A 19,256-nucleotide genomic window follows, 5' to 3' on the forward strand; every position below is an offset into this window, starting at 1 on the left:
TACTGACGCAATCTAGTTATATTAGCTGGTTTGCATTATGGCAATTAGTGCTTCAATTACTTTGAGATCAGCCCACTGGTCAGCCCTACGAAATCCAGAACGTTGCATGTGCATTAGGAATGCTCAACATTTTTTCGCTGAAGTTTTCATGATAGGGGGCAGATGGGCATGGTTTTCATAAGAACGAGTGAACTATATATTTTAATTGGCTAGTTGAGTCAATAATCAGTCTGGTAGAGAAGCTAGCTGACTGATGTTACAGGTAGTGCATTTCTGTTTTCTTGCTTCTTGTTCGATGGAACGTAGGCTTCAGTTCTCCTGTTGTCAACAACTTGTTTCGGAAACTGACGGATAAACATGGTACTGCAGCGAGGTTACCATCTTCACCGAATGGGATGCTAAATTAGGATAAATTTGATCCTTTCAGTATAACAATAATGTTTCGTGGTTTGTTAGGCACAACAAATACAAAAGGATATGCATTTGTAATCCAGCAATGTTTATATTATGGCTAATTGATCATTCTGAGTATTGATTGGTAGGAGAACGATACAAGATTCTTGTCTTGTGAAAAGAATGAATCCTGAACCCTCATGGAAGGTGTCTGAATTCAGGTGGGCTAGGAACTGGCTACTGAAAAGGCTCCAACTCATGGGCCTCAGTGTGCTAGTGCAAATGAGCAACAGTAAGTATTTCTAAGAGCTGTGATGAAGCAAAATTCTCTATTTTCTAGAGCAGTAATTGGATAGAGTGCCTTTTTTTGGAGAACAGGGTTTTTTATTAAGCTCCGACTTCTGTTGAAGCCAGACGAGCCAGCAAGCAAGGTTTGTTTACAAAAGCAAAATACAACCTAGCAATAATCCAACCGACCCACGCTAACAACGTGGCTAACATCGCCATAATATTTTGTCATAATAATTTTTTATTAAAAAAATAGTCTTTTAATTTTTAATAAGGTTAGTGTCATTTAGTTACAAAATAGAGGAAGAAAAACTTATTTATAGCCAAAGTATTTCCTCGGCTAGTTTTGTGTACTTGTTAGTTTTATGTACTCACTTCGATTGCAAATTCATATTTATATGCCTAATCAATAAATCTATTATCTAATTACTGAATTTGTATAACATTTCGGCCAAACATAGCTGTATAGGCATATTTTGATTATACAAAGACATGGATCATGCTCTTCGCTCGTTTGCCACTGCGACCGCAAGCTATCTTCCCCAAGTTCAGTTCTTACTAGTTGCATTCTATCTTATTAATTCTAGGCTTTGTAGATGTCCTTTGTAGCCATTATAGTCGTGGCTCCATCATCTGCAATATGTGGTTGTGCGTTGCTATGCCATTTGCCTGACATTATTATCTCATTTTGTGTAACAAATTTATTTAGATATTTTGAATTTTTTTTAAGACTATATTTAAACTCTTTATTTAGATGTTTTGCTTCCCAATCCATATGGAAATCGAAATGCTATTTTTCTATAATTTCTAATTCTGAACTTAGCTATATGTTAATTGTATTTAATATGGGCTTTTTAGTTTAATCTAGACGGATAGATGCTCATAATAATAAGTGATCTAGATTCTTTTTTATTTATTAATGTGATAACTTCATGAATTGACAGCGAATGTGATATCTCTTTTTAATACTCAAATAATAATATAATAGATTGTTATAATAAGAAGAAAACGAATAGAAGGAATTGGCAAAACGAGAAAACGTTTGAAAAAGAATAAAATTGGTCTAGAAGTTTCAGAGCAAAATAAGACTTAAAATGCGGTGAGCGTGGATCGAACACGCGACCTTCAGATCTTCAGTCTGACGCTCTCCCAACTGAGCTATCCCCGCCACATGCTCGTTCTGAGCTCTCATGATTTAAAAACGTTAAGTTTTCCAGCAGAAATCTGCATCTCGGTTCAGAAATCGGGTCTCGCTGGACAACGCACGGTGGACCAATCCAGACTGTCCTCCCGCGTTGAACGGTTACGGTTGAGGCCCAATCAATTATTCCTGATTCCCTGCCGGCCGGCCAGGCACCGGTGTTGGAGGAACGTGGCCGTCGATACGCACTACAACGCCCCTCTCTACTGCTGTTTTGGGCGCGCCTGTGCTTCCATTCCTTTCCACAGGACCACATTGTCAAACGCCGGATCGATCCGGCGAACAATCGAACAACAAGCAAAATCTGAAGAGAATTCAGACAGAAATTTGCACAAGAGGAGGATTCGGTCGAACTAGAGCAGCTACAGTAGCCCGTTGATAACAGATATGTGGTACTGGTTCATACAAATGACATTGATGCCCTTCTTTCCAACCCCACTCCTACATATATCCAGCTGGACCAACTTAGCTAACCACTCATTACAATAGTAATCACTGTGATTAAGAGCTAATAACCCAAAAGGAAAAGTTAAGAATGACTTAACAAGCTTAACTGTGCCTAACCGACAGTAAGCAAAAACATTGCTTCTCGGCGGGCCATGACACACGTTGCTGCTGCGAGTCGGGAACCTCCTCCGTAGCTCCCCACCGGGTAAGTGGCATCCCATTCTCACCTGGTACCTGTCTGCACCAGTGCATCATCAATCGATCATCAGATGACATCTCACCAGTTTCTTCGTCAAGATTTTCACCTGGCCAATGGTCTCTGTTGCATATTTTTCTGCCTCCTACCCAACTCCTGCACATCCTTGGCACTTTTGCCCAAACCTCTTGGTTTTGGATGCACGTATCCCTTTGGATTGGCAGATAATTTGAATAAGATCTGTTTTCCTACCAATCCGAAAGAATTGGGTTCAGCCCCAGCTTGTCAACAGACCAAGAATACATGACAGCATTTTAACTCGGTATCTTAAAAGCACAGCACTTAGCACATTTCTGGATTGGAGTTAACCAATATTTCCCCCCATCGTAAACGGCAACTGTATGATATAATACAACGGCCATACGTTACATGATCCACCATCTATAATAGGCTAACACTACAATGAAGGTCAAAACAGACAATGTCATACAGGGACGGCAGGCACATTGCCTCAAAAAGAAGCAAGGTAGGAGGAAGGGAAGGAGCTTTACATTTAATTGGCATGGCTTACTCATCATCATCGTCATTGATCAGCCTCTCGTATGGTTGAGTTGTGTCGTCTCCACAAGAACAGCAGCTATGGTGATGGTGCCATGCCACTACCTACCATGGCTTCAGGTCACCCCGGGGGCCCTCGGTCCAGTTCAGCACCTTCTGCCCAGGCTTTAGGAACACGTCCTTGCTGTGTGGTAGCTTCCTTGCGAGCCCGTTCAGTATCTGGTGGAAGGCGTCACCTGGCTGAGCGGGCTGCGGGAACAGCATGGCCTGCTTCATCGATGGGTTCGCGAGCAGCCTCTGCTTCCGAAGGATCACCTCCATTGGTATGGATGTTAGGATGGTGTCCAGCTTCGGGACATCGTCTTCGGCCACAAAGACACCGATCTCCTCCCATGGAATCGCGTCCGCAAAGGGAAGAACGATGTCATCAGCGATGATCACTGGGATGCAACCGAACACCACAGCCTCCACCAACCGGGGGCTCCACGGGGCCCAGCCCAGAGGGCACAAGCAGAAGATGGCACGCTGCATGTCCTCGTAGTAGGTAGGTGGGTGGTCCGTCGAGATGTCGAACAGCGGGTTGTTCTTGAAGTTCTCCCACACTGATGCACGGGCACCCCTGCATTGCATGTGGTAGGTGCATCAAGACTTTTGATTCAATAATTCATTAGGAATGCTTACCAGGTACCTGTTCTAGGTGCGTACCTTGCATAGTAACCACCCTCAGGATCATTTGCAGTATCATAGAATAGACCACGGAAATAGACAAAGATGGATCGAGGGGTCTCTGGGGGAACAAGGTGGGTTTTCATTTTTTGAGGAGGAGCAAATGGTGGGATGGTGATGGAGCCTTCCTTGAGGCAGACATGGTCCTTCTGCCCAAAGGTCTGGACCAGTGTAGCACGGCGAAGCAATGGAAGGACTCCCCGCTCGATAGCCTTCTCTTCCTGAACCATGGGAATTTTGAATGCACATTAGATGAATGAATAATGATCCTAGAAACAAACATGAATAAAAAAGATAACAGATGCTGAATGGGGAAATGAGTAGTCTGGAATTGCATTTAATGAGTTTGTGGAGTAGGTTCATTCTACATTTCAGTAGTACCAATATATAGGAAGATTCAGGGTTTATGGCTCTATGATTCTCACCTGGTAATGGAAGCATGCCCCAAAGTCATGTGGCACAACAAAGAAATGATCTGCTCCCTCCGTCCTGTTCCAGTAGGGCCAGCGCTTGGAAATGTACTGTATTGCACTTCTCATTATTCGTGGAGACTTGAAGGGCAAGGGATGACCCCATGGTGTAAGGTCGCATGTTGTGTATACTGGAGTATAGAACCAATCAGCTTCATCTGGATTTAAGGTCCGGATCGCACTTGACAATAGGAAGCGATGCATGAAAATCTCAGCAGCAAACATGTGGCTGAGGCATCTAGAATCTTTTGCCACCATCTTCTTGTTGTACTTGGTGGGCAACTCGTAGACATATACCTTGAGCCTCCCCACAGGATCATCTTCTAGCACATCACCAGCACTACCTGAAATTTGATCATAACCGCAGAGAAAATGTGAAGATCATTCACTGAAATACCACAATCATAATACAATGTATCAAACAGTTTTCCAGAATTACATTTTTTTCTTTTCAAGCAAAGCATAATTCAAACTAGAGTAACCAGTAGGCAGAGCATACAAGTTATGAATTTAGAAAATCCTAATCCAAATTCCAAACTATTAACCCAGTAGCCACATCATACAAGTTAGGAATTTTGATAAGCCACAGCAAAGCGTAATCCGAACGATAGTAACCAGCAAGCAGAATTCTTTTAGCAGGATGTAGCTAAATATCACATCAAGAGTTTTGACGATGTGTGGCTGTTTTATGAAGTCCAGAAGCTCAATAGGTGTAATTAGTGGAGAGCAATCCGAAATGATAGACAATACTAGCGAGCTAATCTATTGTGCTTTACTAAATAAGCAAGGGCACCTCAGGTAGCAGATACTAGTATAAAAGTTTGCTACCTGACAGTGCGTCGAGTTTGGGAATGCTTTTGAAAGAACCTAACTTTTCACTAATGCTCACTTGCTCAGCATAGAGCCAGAAACAAGGCAGGATCACAATCTAATGTAGACGCGCATATTTGAGAACACGATGCAGAATAATCACAGAAAAGTTAAACCTCTAGATCTCGGAGTACTTGCCGCTTTCGTTGCCGGGATGGAATTAATTGTGCATGTTGAGCAGTGAACCGAATGCAGCCCGCCCCAGAGCTAGTTTGGGAACAAAAAAAACGACCCATCGGTGCAACCAGCTGATCTAATGGCAGATCTCATCTCACCTACCCGCTTCTGTTCCCAATGATTCGTAGGATCTCCCACGCAAACCAGATCCCCCGTGAACCACCAAAACAAGCACGGGCTTGTCAGATCAACGGAACCCATCCTAACCGACGGCGGCAGGCAATGCATAATCCAAGCATAGCGCAAGCAAGAGAAAAGAGAGAGGCCGCGCCGCGTACCTTCGATCCGCTCGGTGTCCTGCGCCGTGACAAGAGCAACATCGGAGCAAGAGAGAAGCAAGGCGAGCGCCAGGGCTAGCGCCCGCGCGCTCCCCATCCCCATCAGTCACCGGCACCGCACCTATGTGTCTCTCTCTTACTCCACGCTCGGCGGCTCAGGAGGAACGGAGAGAGATCGAGAGGGTGGAGAATGGAAGTTAGTGGGATTCCTGGCAGGCAGGCATGGGTCAAAAGGAAGGGCAGAGGTGCTGAAGGATAATAAGAGAATGTACATGCGATCACTAGAGTAGGTGTTTATAGGGAAAAAATAGATTTTTTTAATTGTAGTAGCATACTTATTTAGATGAAAAATAAAGAAGTGGCTCGCTATCCGTTGACAGATTTGGATGGCCAAATCTGTTAAATTTTGAGTTATTCGATAGGTCTCGAACAGTCTAAATCTACATCTTTTATCTCTTTTAACTATTTTACTCGTCTTGATCTCATCCTCTCCGCTCACCTCCCTCCTCCCGAGCATCAGCCCGACCTCATCCACTCCCAAGGACTAGCAGTGCCATCGCCCCTCCCTCCTCCGATCCCGAGCACCGACCCACCCACCTCCACCACCTCCTCCCTCCCCCTCCACACCTCTCTTCCTGGCGCCCCTCCTCCTCGCGCTCTCTCACCGTAACTCCGCTTGATCTCACCAGCCGTTGGCGAACTCGCCCCCGCCCCACCCTCTTGCTGCGTCTCTAGTGGCTCCCTGTCGCTGGATCCGCCTCCATCTCCCGCTCCCTTGCTAACCCCTCTTGTTTTGACACCTTCGCCGCTGACCCTCCCTATCGGACGTCTTCCACCACCGCGACGGGCGGCACCCCTTCAGCCTCGTCGTCCTGTCCACTGTCTGCCACCACCGTCGGGTTGTTGGGCCTCCTAGGGCCTCCCTCTAAGACGGTAGCTCTCAAAAATCCAAACCCTAACCTTGAAAATCCCGAACTCTAACCCGATGGGAGTTCATCGGAGAAGAAGACCTCATCGGGGATGATGAAAGCTCGTTGGAGAAGAAGGGTGTGCACGAATCTACATGCAAATTGTAAGGTACGAAATTTGACAGATTTTCCACCTCTTTTTTGTCGACAGACAAATAGCAATTTTTGAAAAATAATTTGTTTACTTAAGCACCACTACTTATATTAATATTAATAATATAACTAATGCTATTTAAGCACATATAGTGAAAATTATAATCTTTATATATATACTTAATATTATTTCTCCTTAAACACCTGGCTATAAGCATCTATCATTGTTCGTATCCTTTTAAGTAACATGTGATTAGAGTATGGGCTTATTTTTCTGAACTACATTTGGACACGTATTTAAGTGGAGTACAATATGTTTACTTAAATATAACTATTTAAATTAATACTAAGCAGATAGTTAATCATAATAATTATAATTTTATATAAGTATTTAATATATCTTTTCTCAAGCACTTCATGCCTACGCGCGAGCGACTGAGATGGTGGTGCTGCTTGCTTGCGGGCTCTCCCTATCAACGACGAGCTGTCGGCGGAGGAGGTGGTGGGTGGCAGGTTCCCCTCAAGAACCTAGCACTTGACATACGTAGTACGACATACAGGTAGGTACTCTGTCTCTGCACCACCATACGCGTCCTTTTTACATCTTACAAGTACTGCGTCTCTTATATTTTGCTAATATTTTTTGCAAACCAGTTTAGTAAAAAAATGCATGGCTTATATAAAACATAAGCAAGAGTTTTAGTCGTAATCATGAATTTGCATTCCAACTAGCAAGTGTTTGTTTGCCCTGAATAATTCCAGGATAGTACAATTGCCACTAGTCTAGTATACTAGCACTTCATTAACCGCAACATCCGTACGTATGAAAGGGATACGGGCACGGCGTCCAGGTAATAAGCAAAAGCAATCAGGCACCAAATGGCTGCGGGTCAGTGAGGGAGGCAGCGTCAGGCAGACGAAACGAAGCAGCAGAACGATCAATCAGGCCGGGAGAAGCGGGAACGGGGATTAATTTCAGCTGCTGCTGCTGTCCTCTAATCCAGCCTTAATCTGCTGACCGTTTGCTTTCTGCGCTTCTTCTCTCTCCAACTACAAGCTCGTGATATTAAGAGGCTGTCGGTGGGCAGATTTTGACGGCAACGAACGAGACACTTCTTCTTCCTCCTCCTTCGCTTCTGGCCATCTTTCTCTGTTGCTTCGGTCACAACTCATGTCTCTTTCCTTCCTTCCTTCCTTCCTTCTTTCTTTCTTTCCCCTCTGGCTGCCCTACGGCTTTGACTTTGAGTCCGCCTCCGACATCTCACCGGCTCGTTTGGTATTGTTGGGTGGATTTTTTTTTTTTTGGCTTCTTCTTCAGCTAGTTAGGTCCCGGCAGACTGTTGTATCTTCAGCTAGTTAGGTTCCGGCTCGTTTGGTATAGTTGATAGTTCCGGTTCTGATATTTCGGTAGCTCGAAACGAGATTATAAATAGGATCTCATTATTAAATATAAATCATTCAAATTTAATTTTTTTAATTTGTTTTTAGATCGATATACACGGCATATAGGGCCTTTAGATTTTAGAGATTCGGAGCGATCGCACCGTCGACCCTTTTCCGGACCGGCCCTGATCCTTGACATCCCAACGGATTGCAGGTGCAGTGTACAATGGCGGATTAGTGGTGTCTGATGACCTCGTGGGCACAGAAGCCCTGACGTTGACTCCATTTTCTAATCGGTCTAGCCCCCTATTTACACGAACAACCAGCATCCCTGTCCATGTTACTGCACTCACATGCGCAACATGCTAGAACATTCCTTGAGAAATCAGCAACATTCTTTTTCTGAATAAAAAAATCAGCAACATTCAGACAGAGACAGCAGTTACATGCCTGATAAGCGAATCAGACAGGCTTCCCGGTGATCTTGCTTCAGGCAGCAGTTTCACCTTTACTGAATTGTTTAGAGAAGCCAAATCAGCCAGATCATGCCGCACAAAACATAAAGTTATTTCAGGTATTTCTGCAGTACGACAATTGGCAAGGCAGGAGGTTAATGAAATGGGATCAGACACAAAACAGGAGTAAAATCTTGTAAATTCTGATTAATATATCCACATATGATGGACAAGGCCCACAACGCCTGACATTCTCATCATCATCTAATGAATGAGATAAAGGGGAAAAAACGAGAGAAATGAAGATATATGGTATAATAGCTATAGGGAAAGAACATAAAAAAAATGTACATTTGGCTTATGGTCAGCACTATGCAACCATGGTAATTTAAAGGCGCAAGTATATCATGTCCTCAGTATTTCCTTTCCAAAAACTTTTATCCATCTCAAATCCGCGAGATGCTACCAAGGCTTCAGGTCGCCCGGTGGTCCGGCGGTCCAGTTCAGAACCCTCTCCCCGGGCTTCAAGAAGACATTGTCACTGTGCGGGAGCTTGCGCGCGAGCCCGTTCAAAATCTGGTGGAACGCATCTCCCGCTTGAGCAGGCTGGGGGAAGAGCATGGCCTGCTTCATCGACGGGTTCGCGAGGAGCCGTTGCTTCCTCAGTATAACATCTGTTGGAATGGATGTCAGGATGCTGTCCAGCTTCGGGACATCATCCTCGGCGATGAACACGCCAATCTCCTCCCACGGGATGGCATCCGCGAAGGGAAGGACGATGTCATCTGCGATGATCACCGGGATGCAGCCAAATACCACGGCTTCCACCAGCCTGGGACTCCATGGAGCCCAGCCCAATGGGCACAGGCAGAACACTGACCGCTGCATGTCTTCGTAATACGTAGGGGGGTGATCGGTTGAGATGTCGAAGAGCGGGTTGTTCTTAAAGTTCTCCCAGACAGACGCACGAGCACCCCTGTAGGAGATATAGAATCACCAGAGATCAGACCTAGGATGCAAGGGAGGAAAAACTAGAGGCAGGCATAAGGTGTGAATTCCATTGCTTGTCGACAGACAGGCAGAAAATTTACCTTGCGTAGTAACCGCCCTCGGGATCATTGCTGGTGTCATAGAACAGACCGCGGAAGTACACAAAGATGGACCGAGGCGTGTCTGGGGGAATAAGATGAGTCTGCATTTTCTGCGGAGGCGCATATGGTGGTATGGTGATGGATCCGTCCTTCAGGCAGACATGGTTTTTCTGTCCAAAGGTCTGAACCAGTGTTGCACGCTGAAGCAAGGGAAGGATTCCACGCCCAATTGCTTTCTCTTCCTGAAACAATGAAAGTTCTTGTTACAGAAAGACCAGGATGTTGAAGCAGCCAATGACAGAAGGCTTCTATCAGAAAATTCGAAAGTGGTTATTTTTATCAGGTGGTTGGTTAACAATGAATCTGAATATCAGTGTGGCTTCTAAAGAAAATCACAATCTGGGACATGTTTCTTCTACAAGGGACAAAGAACATGTGGAGTCTGAATTAATTAAGTCAGAGTAGTTCATTCATAAGAACGAATATTGGAACAAGCATCTTTATAACCCATTGCCCCCATGTTCTGTGCCGCAATTAGATATGTCCCAGTTGTTCCGAACGCTGGTATTCGGTGCTAAAATATTATTGCTGAACATCTAATCTTCAGTAGTAGAAGGATAAATAAATGTATGCAACAGCTACTTCATGTACTAGCGTTTGACTGTTTGTAGTTTGTACCTGATAATGAAAGCAAGCACCAAAATCGTGTGGTGTGACAAAGAAATGATCTGCGCCCTCTGATCTATTCCAGTAATGCCAGTTTGTGGCAATCAGCTCAATTGCGCTGCGCATCATTCGAGGAGACTTGAAAGGCAAGGGAAGACCTGAAGGAGTCAGATCACATGTTGTGTATACGGGTGTGTAAAACCAATCCGCTTCCTCAGGATTAAAAGTTCGGACAGCGCTTGACAACAGGAACCGATGCATGAAGATCTCAGCGGCAAACATGTGGTTCAGGCACCTAGGATCCTTCTTCAGCAGCTTCTTGTTGTATTTGCTGGGGAGATCATAGACATAGACCTTGAGCCTCCCAACAGGGTCATCTTCTAACACATCACCAGCACTTCCTGCATTTTATTGGCCACAACATTAAGGTTTTCACAAAAGTAGGGAAAGAATATACTTGGTTTTAGAACCATGCCAGGGATAACAGAATCAAATAGCACATTGATCAAAAGCAAGGTATGCTAGCTAAGCAATCTACAGGTCCAAAGTGAATTTTGCACCTATGCCAAAATTGAATGAATCATGATTATCATCATGTGTCGTTGACTGCTCCGTGGGTATGATTCTGTTTGTCAAAGTTTGATGAACTACAGAGAAGACCACTAAGGGGTACAGAAATTGCAGGCATGGATAATAGAACATAGGAACTAAGCATCATACTGAATTCTACATTTTCCACAACAGACACTATAGACTGATGGAGTGCATCAGTTAGTCAACCACAAAAATCCAACAATCAAGCATATCTGTGAATGGTATCAGGATGTTCAAGAAAAAGTGATTTTTTAACTGTATTAAGCCAGAACCGGATAAATAACTATGAACAGAACACCAAAAGGTACAACTCCATTCGACCTATATGTAACCCATTAAAATCTGAAACGGTTCACCTACGAATTCAGGACTCAGAAGCCTAACGAATCAAACTGTCATACCAATAGATGCCAAAATTCTTGCTTTACCAAATTACCAGATGTATTACTCGCATCACACTAAGAGTACTAGACAAATCAATCAGCTTGAGTTCTAAAACTGACAAGAATGTGCCTGTCAATATCAGAAGCAAGATGGAAGCAAACACAAGGAAAAGAAAAGGTCCCTCACCTGAGATCCTCTCTGTCTGGTGGCCCTGCTGGACCGCCTGGGCCTCAGCCCCAAGGAAGAGCTCTGCAGAAGCAGCAGCAAGAATGGCGATGGCCAAGACCCACCTCCTCATCTTCTTGATCCCCACAAACCTCTTCCCAACACCTGCGTCTGTGTCTCTACTCTACTCCCCCAACCCTCTCCCTGTTTGGTCTTATTAGCCAGACAATCGCCAGGGTGTAATTAAAGGAGAGATCCAAGCCAAGCCAAGGGGGAAGCTTTTCTGCCAAGAAGCGTTTGGTGGGGAGAAGGTGAGAGGTGGCTTTCCTAGGCTTCCTTCCTTCTTCCTCCTCTCCTTGTCCAGCTTCCGGGAGAAATAGGGGTCATGTTTACTTCATCATCAAAGGAAGAAAGGGATGAGAAAGACACAGGGTAGGAAGGCTGTCTGCTGCTGATTCTTTTGCTTCTTTTCTCTATGCCTCTCCCCTTTTCCTCCTGCTTTCCTAATCTTTTTCCATACACCAATGATGAGCTGTCGTCCTGCTCCTCTAATAGTACAGTGTAATTGTGTTCCATGAATGTTTGGTGAGGGGTTTACCTCCACATCAGATGTCAGGTTCCTTTCCTCCCTCCTTTCAACAAACTTGTACTGGACCTCTCACTTGTCTTACCTTAACATGTCAGTTCTTTACTTCTTCCTCTGCCTGATTTCTTTAACTAAGTACTAGTAGTACTCTGCTTTCTCTGTCATGATGTTTAATATTCTGCGTCTGCAGCCCTTTTCCTTTTCTCCCACTAGTAATCTTTTTTTTTTTTTTTGCGGGAAGTCTCCCACTAGTAGTCTGTTTTCTCCAGAATATAAGTTGTGTTATGGTGATTTGGATTGTTCCTTTGCACATGGGGCATGCATGATCATTCACTGTCATGACTCATTAGAGGATTTTGGGTGATAATAATTGCAGCCAAAGCGTGTTGTTTAATGCTTTCCTTTTTATTTATACAAAAGAAAAAGAAAAGCTGAAGGAAGAAAAGCAGAAAGCATGCTTGCGGATGGCACAGGGGATTTTGGGAAAGAGATTACTACCTGGAGGGACCAGGGTTTGGTACTTTGGTAAACGTTACCAGTAGAATTCACTTATTGCTGAGCACAATCAAAACGGGTCCCAGCAAACCAGAAATCGTACGATCCATGCTCTTCAACGTCACACCAATGTGATGAGATTCCCTCGTTAAGAGGGAATTTGTCCCTTTTTTAGCTGATCTTAATTGTCCTTTTTTTCGTTAGCTGTTCTTAATTGTCCCAAAATAAAGTAGTACAGTGTTGGACTTTGGAATCCTTTGGTTCAAGCAAAAATAAAAAATTGCGTTTTGTCTTTAACTGCTAGTCAGTTTGATAAGGAAATCAGACTCTGATCCAACGGCCTAGATGACAGGATCATGAAACCCATGGTACAAAGTAATTCCTGCATGTGCTTTCAAATTTCCACATGCTTCGATCTAGTTGACTTTTGGCCTAACGTTGTTCGAGTTCCTCGTCGCGGCAGACAAGGACATGCTCTGTAGCGTCGGTGGTGTATGAACCGGTCGTCGCATTGTCGTCCATATATGTGATGTTTAGACCGTTGACTTGGAAGACAAAGCACCGGCTAATTGGGGTTTGCGAGTTGAAAAGTTAAGGGGCGTTTGTAGCTGGAGACGGCAAAATCTGTGCCAAATGGTTGGGCGACGTAAGAAACAGAAAATGATGGAATCTAATAGTTTCTCGTTTTTGCACTGCCAAAGAGAAACAATCAATATATGGTTTCGCACTAAAATCACCTCCATCCTTTCCTACGACATCTTTTTCTTTACATACATTTTGTTCGTCGTCATGTCCTACTAGAACCTCCCTTCGCCAACCATCTGGCGAAACTCGATAGAGCACTTAGGGTTATACTTATACACAAGAGGGTACATTGGTCATTTCAATTGTCATCCTCTCTTTTAAGAATCAAAGTCTAAACTACGAGCCAAACCGTTTCAATAAATAATTCTGATTCACTATAATAAGTTTTTTTTTAAAAAAAAAACTTAATCTAGAACTCTGCCAAACCCATCTAACATAGATCGATGTCACGTGGCCAAGAGTTGAGGTCGTTTTTGAAGGAATCCTACACCTAGCTACTGGGGAGAAGGGATTAGTCAACTTTGTCAGTTGAAGATGACGACAAGGTTCATGTGCTGGCGTGTGGTTAATTACACGACGCTAGGATATGGTGTAGCTTCCGAGAATGTTGAAGCTGCCGATGTAGCGCTCGTGAGATTTCTCAACCGAGAGGGCGGCGCGGCGCAGCGCCGATCCAACGGCCGGCCGGTCGGACGCGGTGAGGTTGGTACGGGCGGCGTCCGGTGGGATGCATCTGATGGTTCGGATGATCTAGCTAGCATGCTCACTGACTACGTGATGGCCAGCGAGATCGGCGAGACGGGGCCAACAACTCACCGCGTCTTCTTCCTCAGTCCGGTAGCCGAAGCGGACTGACGCGGGCGGACTCGGACGACGACCCAGGTCGCTAAACCACCGACATGCATGTTGCAGGATTAAAGATTGCGATCACGCAATAACAAAGCTACTACCAGCGACACGCTTTCGTCGGTGGTTCTGTTGTAACTACTCCTCCAAAGTATTATAGTGATACTGTTTCCATTGTCAACACGGAAGAGAAGGCAGGACTGTTCGGACTGTTCGTCCTATCGTATCCTCTATGTTTATCTTTTTACTTTTTAGGACTGTAAAAAAAAATACGGGACTTACAAGCTATTTGAATTCAACTTGTAATAGATTCGATTTGAGCTCAGTTCAATATCTTAACCAGCCAAACTCAAATCTAACCACAAGCTCGTGAGCCTGTCGAACTCGAGCTCGAATAGCTCGTCAAAAGCCCAATCAATTCTAACTACTTTTCGTCGAGGCAAAACTTATATTTATTCACTTTAGCCAAGTTTATTTTTTTAATCTTATTATCTAACCTAAAGTCTAATCATCCAACCACAAGCTCATGTGACTATATACACATGTGACTCATAAATATGCCTATAAAAAAACTCGAGATTTACGAGCCACTCGAACTCAACTCGCTCTAGACTTTGATTCAAGCTCGACTTGAGACCCTACCAAGTTAAGCTCAAGTTTAATTATAACCTCAACCAAATCTTTGACTTGAATCGAGCTCGATTTAAATTTGTATCGAATTCAAAATTGAGACAACGAGTTTGCTCAAACTCGACTAGTTGACAACCCTATTCGTGACCATCTCTGGCAACCGAAAGAAAAATTCGGTCTTTCTCTTGCGTCTGCAAAGAATTCGATTTCCGGATCTGCGGATTCGGTCGGTTGGGCCTCTCTCTCCATAAGCTCCAGATCGATCGATAATTTGGGCCGCCTGTGTAGACTCGCTGCGATCCAACTGGGCCTTGAGGCATGGAACGTCGGCCTCGAGATCATGGGCTTCCATCATGAGCTGTGTTTTTGCTTCCTTTGCTGCTCCGTGGAGATGGGCTTCGCCACCTCCATGCTCGGCTCCATTGCATTTGTACGTCGTGCACGCCAACGAGGACTTGAGCGTCTCTCGATGCTATTAATGGTTAAAGCGTGTTTAATATCTGTATCGCATTAGAGAACCTGCTGATGATCCTCGAGTGCCCAGTTGACAGCCAGGATCAAACAGAACCTGTTCCATTGGGTTGCTGCAGGGGCCAAGCACCTCGGGAGTGCACTAACGCAGAGCTAAATAGAGTCTAGATCTCTAGTTGTTTCTATTGTGAGTAATCAGTTACCTCTAGGGCATTTACCCCCTGCGGCAAGCTTGATCTTGTGTTGTATCTAAACTTTCCGTGTATTGTTCATCTACGTATACTAGAGTTATCTACACTAGAGTACTACGTAGTTTTGTTACGTATTCGAAAAAAAATCAGAAAAAAAGAGAGATAGAGACAGCAGTGCTTTAGTCGTAGCAGTGCGTAACCTCAGAGAATTGACCCTCTGGTGAAGCCGGGATTTCCTACGCCTCATGTCCACGGGCTGCAAAGCATGGGATCGGAGTAGATTGTGATGAGCAGTATGCAGGGACCACGGTGGGTTAGATTGGACGCGTTTGGTTTCTCATACGAGGTTTCGTTGAGCTGTATCGTATAAGTAAGTTGAGAGAAAATAAATTAAATTTATTAAGAAAAAATATTTAGTTAGGTGTATATGTTTGGATAAGTTAAGCTGAGTTTATATTTAGTTGATTAAATTTGAGATTGTATGGATAAATGCAAGAGTTAATATTGTGATTAATTGCTAGTATAAATATGATTTTATAACATTGATAAGTAACTTATTTGTATGAACAAATTAAAATAAAATATATATTTACACCTATCGAGTCGGTCTATAATAATAAATGAAGACAATCAAATGAATGTCTTTTTAATATTCTGCGCATCTGTTAAATCAGAATGGGAGAGATACGGGAACCAACCAATGAGATGCCAACACGGCACGCGCACCGCAGCGTCAGAGTCGGATGCATTCCTCCTCCCGTCCGGGACCGAGAGCAGGGAACAAGACGACAATCACATCGGAAAATCATCGAGCTGACCCTATTAACTGAGCTGCTCGCGACGGCACAACTTAATAAAATAAAATAAAAGGACCTGAAGAAAACGCGCGCAAGGAAACAAGGTGCATGCGATGCGACCCAGGCTCGCTCATTGCTCGGTGGCACAGCCCCTCACAGCCCCTTCCTCCTCCACATGTTTTTTCTCCCTTTTCAATTGCCAGATACTAGTACTTCCTAGCGGCCCGCCGGCGCCGGCGCTCTGTTCGTTTATTTTTCTTTTCTTTTCTGAATGAAGCCCGGCCGGCTCTCTGCTCGCTTGATGCATCGATAGATTCGTATTCAAAATGTTGTTAAAATAATATTAATTTTATAGTAATTTAAAATATATTGTAAGAGAAATTAAAGGTCAAAATCTATTTTTGAAGACTTACATGGATGGACAGGGGGAATAAGATGCAATTTGTATAGCTAGAAATTTATTCACGCCACTAATGTCACTTATAAATTAACTTAACTCAATTTGGGCACTCATGACGCACTCACATCTTATTATTACTAATTAAAGGTTCTTTCTAAGCCTCCATATTTAATCCTAAAATAAGACGCATCGAAAAAAAAGAGAAATACTAAAAATTATCATAAAAAAGCAAAACATCTTACCACGATTTGGCGGACTCTAATCATCATTGACAACAATGGTCATTGGATCTAACATGTTTCTAAATTACTCACCTTTATCATTATGAAAAAAACTAACCAAAAGTACTCCAATACATGCTTCTAAATTGTTCACTTCTGCCATAATGAAAAAAAAATTCAAAAATACCCTAGTACAACCTGCTTCTAAATTACCCACATATGTCATTATGATTAACTAACCAAAAGAACGTAAATATCTGCTTCTAAATTACTCACATCAACTATTATAACAAAAATAACCTAAAGTGACGAAGGTTTGCAACGTTCTGTATGCTTTTCATCTAAATATTAATTTAGGTATCCCTCTTAATTATGTTGTGAAGTTTGGAGACAAATTAAAAAAAAAGAAAATATTATGTCGTGGATGACCACACACGTATTAATTAATATCATAAGCGTGAGAAAAAAGACTTTTTTTTGCAAGACTTCGATTAAGTAGAGAAATATAGTAAAGAGGCGTGGTCAATATACATACAATAGTCACTTCTAAATCATAATAAATCGTATCACAAAGTTCTGTTATCTATATATTCTCTAAAAATATTTGTACAGGTTCATGTACTAGTCAAATTAAATGACGCGCTCAAATTAAGCAGGAGGTGGACAACCTGACGCTGAGGAGGTTCCTGCGCGCGTGCGGCCACAACGTGGACAAAGCCTCCGCCATGTTCTTCAAGTGGAGGAAGGAGGTGGCGCCCGACGGCTTCGTGCCGGAGGAGCGGGTGCGAGGGGAGCTCTCGCAGGACAAGGCCTGCATGGGCGGCGTCGACAGGACCGGCCGCCCCATCCTCGTCGGCTTCATGGCCAAGCACTACTCCGCCAACCGCGACATGGCCTGGTTCAAAAGTATATGCAAAACGCGGCCTATATTTCTTTATGCATCACCTGAGAGATGCTGATAGTCTACCACTGCAATGGAACATAACAGTCGTTTCCATGCCTAGCACAAGCTTGTTTTGTAATTTATGGTGCAAAATGCAGGATCCCAAGAGGCCAGGAGAAGTTCCTGAGCATCATTGATCTTAAGGGCTGGGGGTACTCGAGCTGCGACATGCGGGCGTACATTGCAGCTATAGAGATCATGCAGGTCTGTTCCGCGTTCAGTTAAGAAACGACACGGAAGTTGCCTCGTACAATCGAACAAAGGAAGTTGGTTAATGATTATTTCAATTTTCTGCGTCAGAACTACTACCCGGAGCGGCTCGGCAAGGCGCTGATGATCCATGTGCCCTCCATCTTCATGAAGGCGTGGAAGATGATCTACCCGTTCATCGACAACAACACCAGGGACAAGGTGATCTCGATCTCTCTAAATCCCAGCCAGCGATGATGCGACTTTTGCCTGAGTTGGGAAACTGCTAGTGCAGACTGATCATTTGCTCCTCTTCTTTTTCCTGACTCCTTTGCGCAATGCGTTTGCAGTTTGTTTTCGTGGACGACAAGAGCCTGCAGGAGACGCTGCACCGGGAGATCGATGAGAGCCAGCTCCCGGAGTTTCTTGGCGGAAATATACCTTTGATTCCTCTCAAGGACTATGTCCAGCAGTCTCAGTCAGTTTAACCATACACGTCGCTAGTTTCCATTAGAGGTTACAGCACAGGATGATCCTTGATTACAAGAGAGGTGGTCTGTTCTACTGCTGCAGCAATGGGGTAATTGTAAATGCAGCTCCGTCTGCTTGCATTGTATGACTAATTGGCGTTTGGGCGGGGTCAGTGATACAGTTCAACTGCAAGTGAGCAAACATATGTGCCGAACTCTGGGCTATATGAACTATGGAATATGTTGCAGTCTGCTCTACATGATGTTCAGCTTAGCCAGGAAAACGATGTTGTGAGTTGGGCTCTTACTCCAAACAAGATATTCTCTAGTAGATCCGTATACCATTTTTTGTCTTTTGGGGGTATATCCAGTAAACTTGCGAAAAAGCTTTGGAGCTATAAAATCCCTTTGAAAATTAGAATTTTGCTTTGGCAATTATTCCAAGACAAGATCCAATCTGTGCATCAACTCAAGAATTAGCATTGGAAAGGAAGCGAGTGTTATGTGCTTTGTCAATCGATTGAAACTGCTGACAATATTTTTTTAATTGCCCGATTGCTTGCTTTATTTGGTATATGCTTAAGGAGATCTTTGGTTGGGATGGCTTTTTTGAGTCAAGTGAAGTCACTCTCAGTCTCTCACACATCTTTGATGTTTCTCTTTCTCTTTGATTAAGCTAATGGAAGCAGCAACCAAATATTCAATAGTTAATTACAACTTTGGGAGAAATTTCGGCACGGAAGCCGTCCTAGCTCAGTGGTAGAGCGCGTGGCTTTTAACACGTGGCCGTGGGTTCCACCCCAACGGATGGCTTTTTTTCTTCAAACAAAAAAGATGTTACTTTCTTTTTTCTTTTTGCACTGAGAATTCAGAATTACCTTTGCTCAGCAAAGGTTTTGTGCTTTGATCTTTTTTAGTTCCTCCTTTATGCAGTTCACGTTGGCTAAAGATGTCTGAATTTAGGTTCTCCTGCTCTTTGAAGTTTTCAAAAAAAAAAAAGAAAAAATGGCTCCAGTTTTTACCTTTATG

General features: G+C 43.6%; 3 protein-coding genes and 1 non-coding gene across 4 annotated transcripts; 1 reads left to right on the forward strand and 3 right to left on the reverse strand.

The window, feature by feature from the left end:
- Positions 1 to 1,776: 1,776 nt before the first annotated feature.
- On the reverse strand, positions 1,777 to 1,849 carry TRNAF-GAA (transfer RNA phenylalanine (anticodon GAA)). The gene has a single exon. It is a non-coding gene; the product is annotated as a tRNA-Phe (tRNA).
- A 1,034-nt stretch (positions 1,850 to 2,883) lies between these two features.
- LOC133909513 (probable glucuronosyltransferase Os01g0926600) lies at positions 2,884 to 5,877 on the reverse strand. The gene is made up of 4 exons (XM_062351970.1): positions 5,605 to 5,877; positions 4,235 to 4,623; positions 3,789 to 4,030; positions 2,884 to 3,702 (listed from the first exon to the last, which is right to left on the reverse strand). Exons 1-4 carry the CDS (start codon positions 5,705 to 5,707, stop codon positions 3,189 to 3,191), a joined length of 1,248 nt encoding a protein of 415 aa, XP_062207954.1. The 5' UTR covers positions 5,708 to 5,877; the 3' UTR covers positions 2,884 to 3,188.
- A 2,809-nt stretch (positions 5,878 to 8,686) lies between these two features.
- On the reverse strand, positions 8,687 to 11,973 carry LOC133909514 (probable glucuronosyltransferase Os01g0926700). Its single transcript, XM_062351971.1, has 4 exons — positions 11,425 to 11,973; positions 10,273 to 10,661; positions 9,595 to 9,836; positions 8,687 to 9,479 (listed from the first exon to the last, which is right to left on the reverse strand). The coding sequence occupies exons 1-4, from the start codon at positions 11,534 to 11,536 to the stop codon at positions 8,966 to 8,968; spliced, it is 1,257 nt and encodes a 418-aa protein (XP_062207955.1). The 5' UTR covers positions 11,537 to 11,973; the 3' UTR covers positions 8,687 to 8,965.
- Positions 11,974 to 13,603: 1,630 nt separating this feature from the next.
- On the forward strand, positions 13,604 to 18,665 carry LOC133908312 (uncharacterized). The gene is made up of 5 exons (XM_062350302.1): positions 13,604 to 13,901; positions 17,282 to 17,531; positions 17,667 to 17,772; positions 17,869 to 17,979; positions 18,108 to 18,665. The coding sequence occupies exons 1-5, from the start codon at positions 13,604 to 13,606 to the stop codon at positions 18,243 to 18,245; spliced, it is 903 nt and encodes a 300-aa protein (XP_062206286.1). The 3' UTR covers positions 18,246 to 18,665.
- The last annotated feature ends 591 nt before the right edge of the window (positions 18,666 to 19,256 follow it).

The sequence above is a fragment of the Phragmites australis genome, chromosome 2, assembly GCF_958298935.1.
Source record: "Phragmites australis chromosome 2, lpPhrAust1.1, whole genome shotgun sequence".
NCBI lineage: Eukaryota > Viridiplantae > Streptophyta > Magnoliopsida > Poales > Poaceae > Phragmites > Phragmites australis.

What these genes read in the sequence shown, in the direction of transcription:
- LOC133909513 (XM_062351970.1), bottom strand. Translation starts at nt 5,707, where the DNA reads ATGGGGATGGGGAGCGCGCGGGCGCTAGCCCTGGCGCTCGCCTTGCTT. An exon ending in GGACACCGAGCGGATCGAAG is followed by an intron (nt 4,624 to 5,604) that starts GTACGCGGCGCG and finishes ATCAAATTTCAG; the next exon opens with GTAGTGCTGGTGATGTGCTA. An exon ending in GGGCATGCTTCCATTACCAG is followed by an intron (nt 4,031 to 4,234) that starts GTGAGAATCATA and finishes CCCATGGTTCAG; the next exon opens with GAAGAGAAGGCTATCGAGCG.
- LOC133909514 (XM_062351971.1), bottom strand. Translation starts at nt 11,536, where the DNA reads ATGAGGAGGTGGGTCTTGGCCATCGCCATTCTTGCTGCTGCTTCTGCA. An exon ending in GTGCTTGCTTTCATTATCAG is followed by an intron (nt 9,837 to 10,272) that starts GTACAAACTACA and finishes TCATTGTTTCAG; the next exon opens with GAAGAGAAAGCAATTGGGCG. An exon ending in GAGGGCGGTTACTACGCAAG is followed by an intron (nt 9,480 to 9,594) that starts GTAAATTTTCTG and finishes TATCTCCTACAG; the next exon opens with GGGTGCTCGTGCGTCTGTCT.
- LOC133908312 (XM_062350302.1), top strand. Translation starts at nt 13,604, where the DNA reads ATGACGACAAGGTTCATGTGCTGGCGTGTGGTTAATTACACGACGCTA. An exon ending in CGACATGGCCTGGTTCAAAA is followed by an intron (nt 17,532 to 17,666) that starts GTATATGCAAAA and finishes TGCAAAATGCAG; the next exon opens with GATCCCAAGAGGCCAGGAGA. An exon ending in CAGCTATAGAGATCATGCAG is followed by an intron (nt 17,773 to 17,868) that starts GTCTGTTCCGCG and finishes TTTCTGCGTCAG; the next exon opens with AACTACTACCCGGAGCGGCT.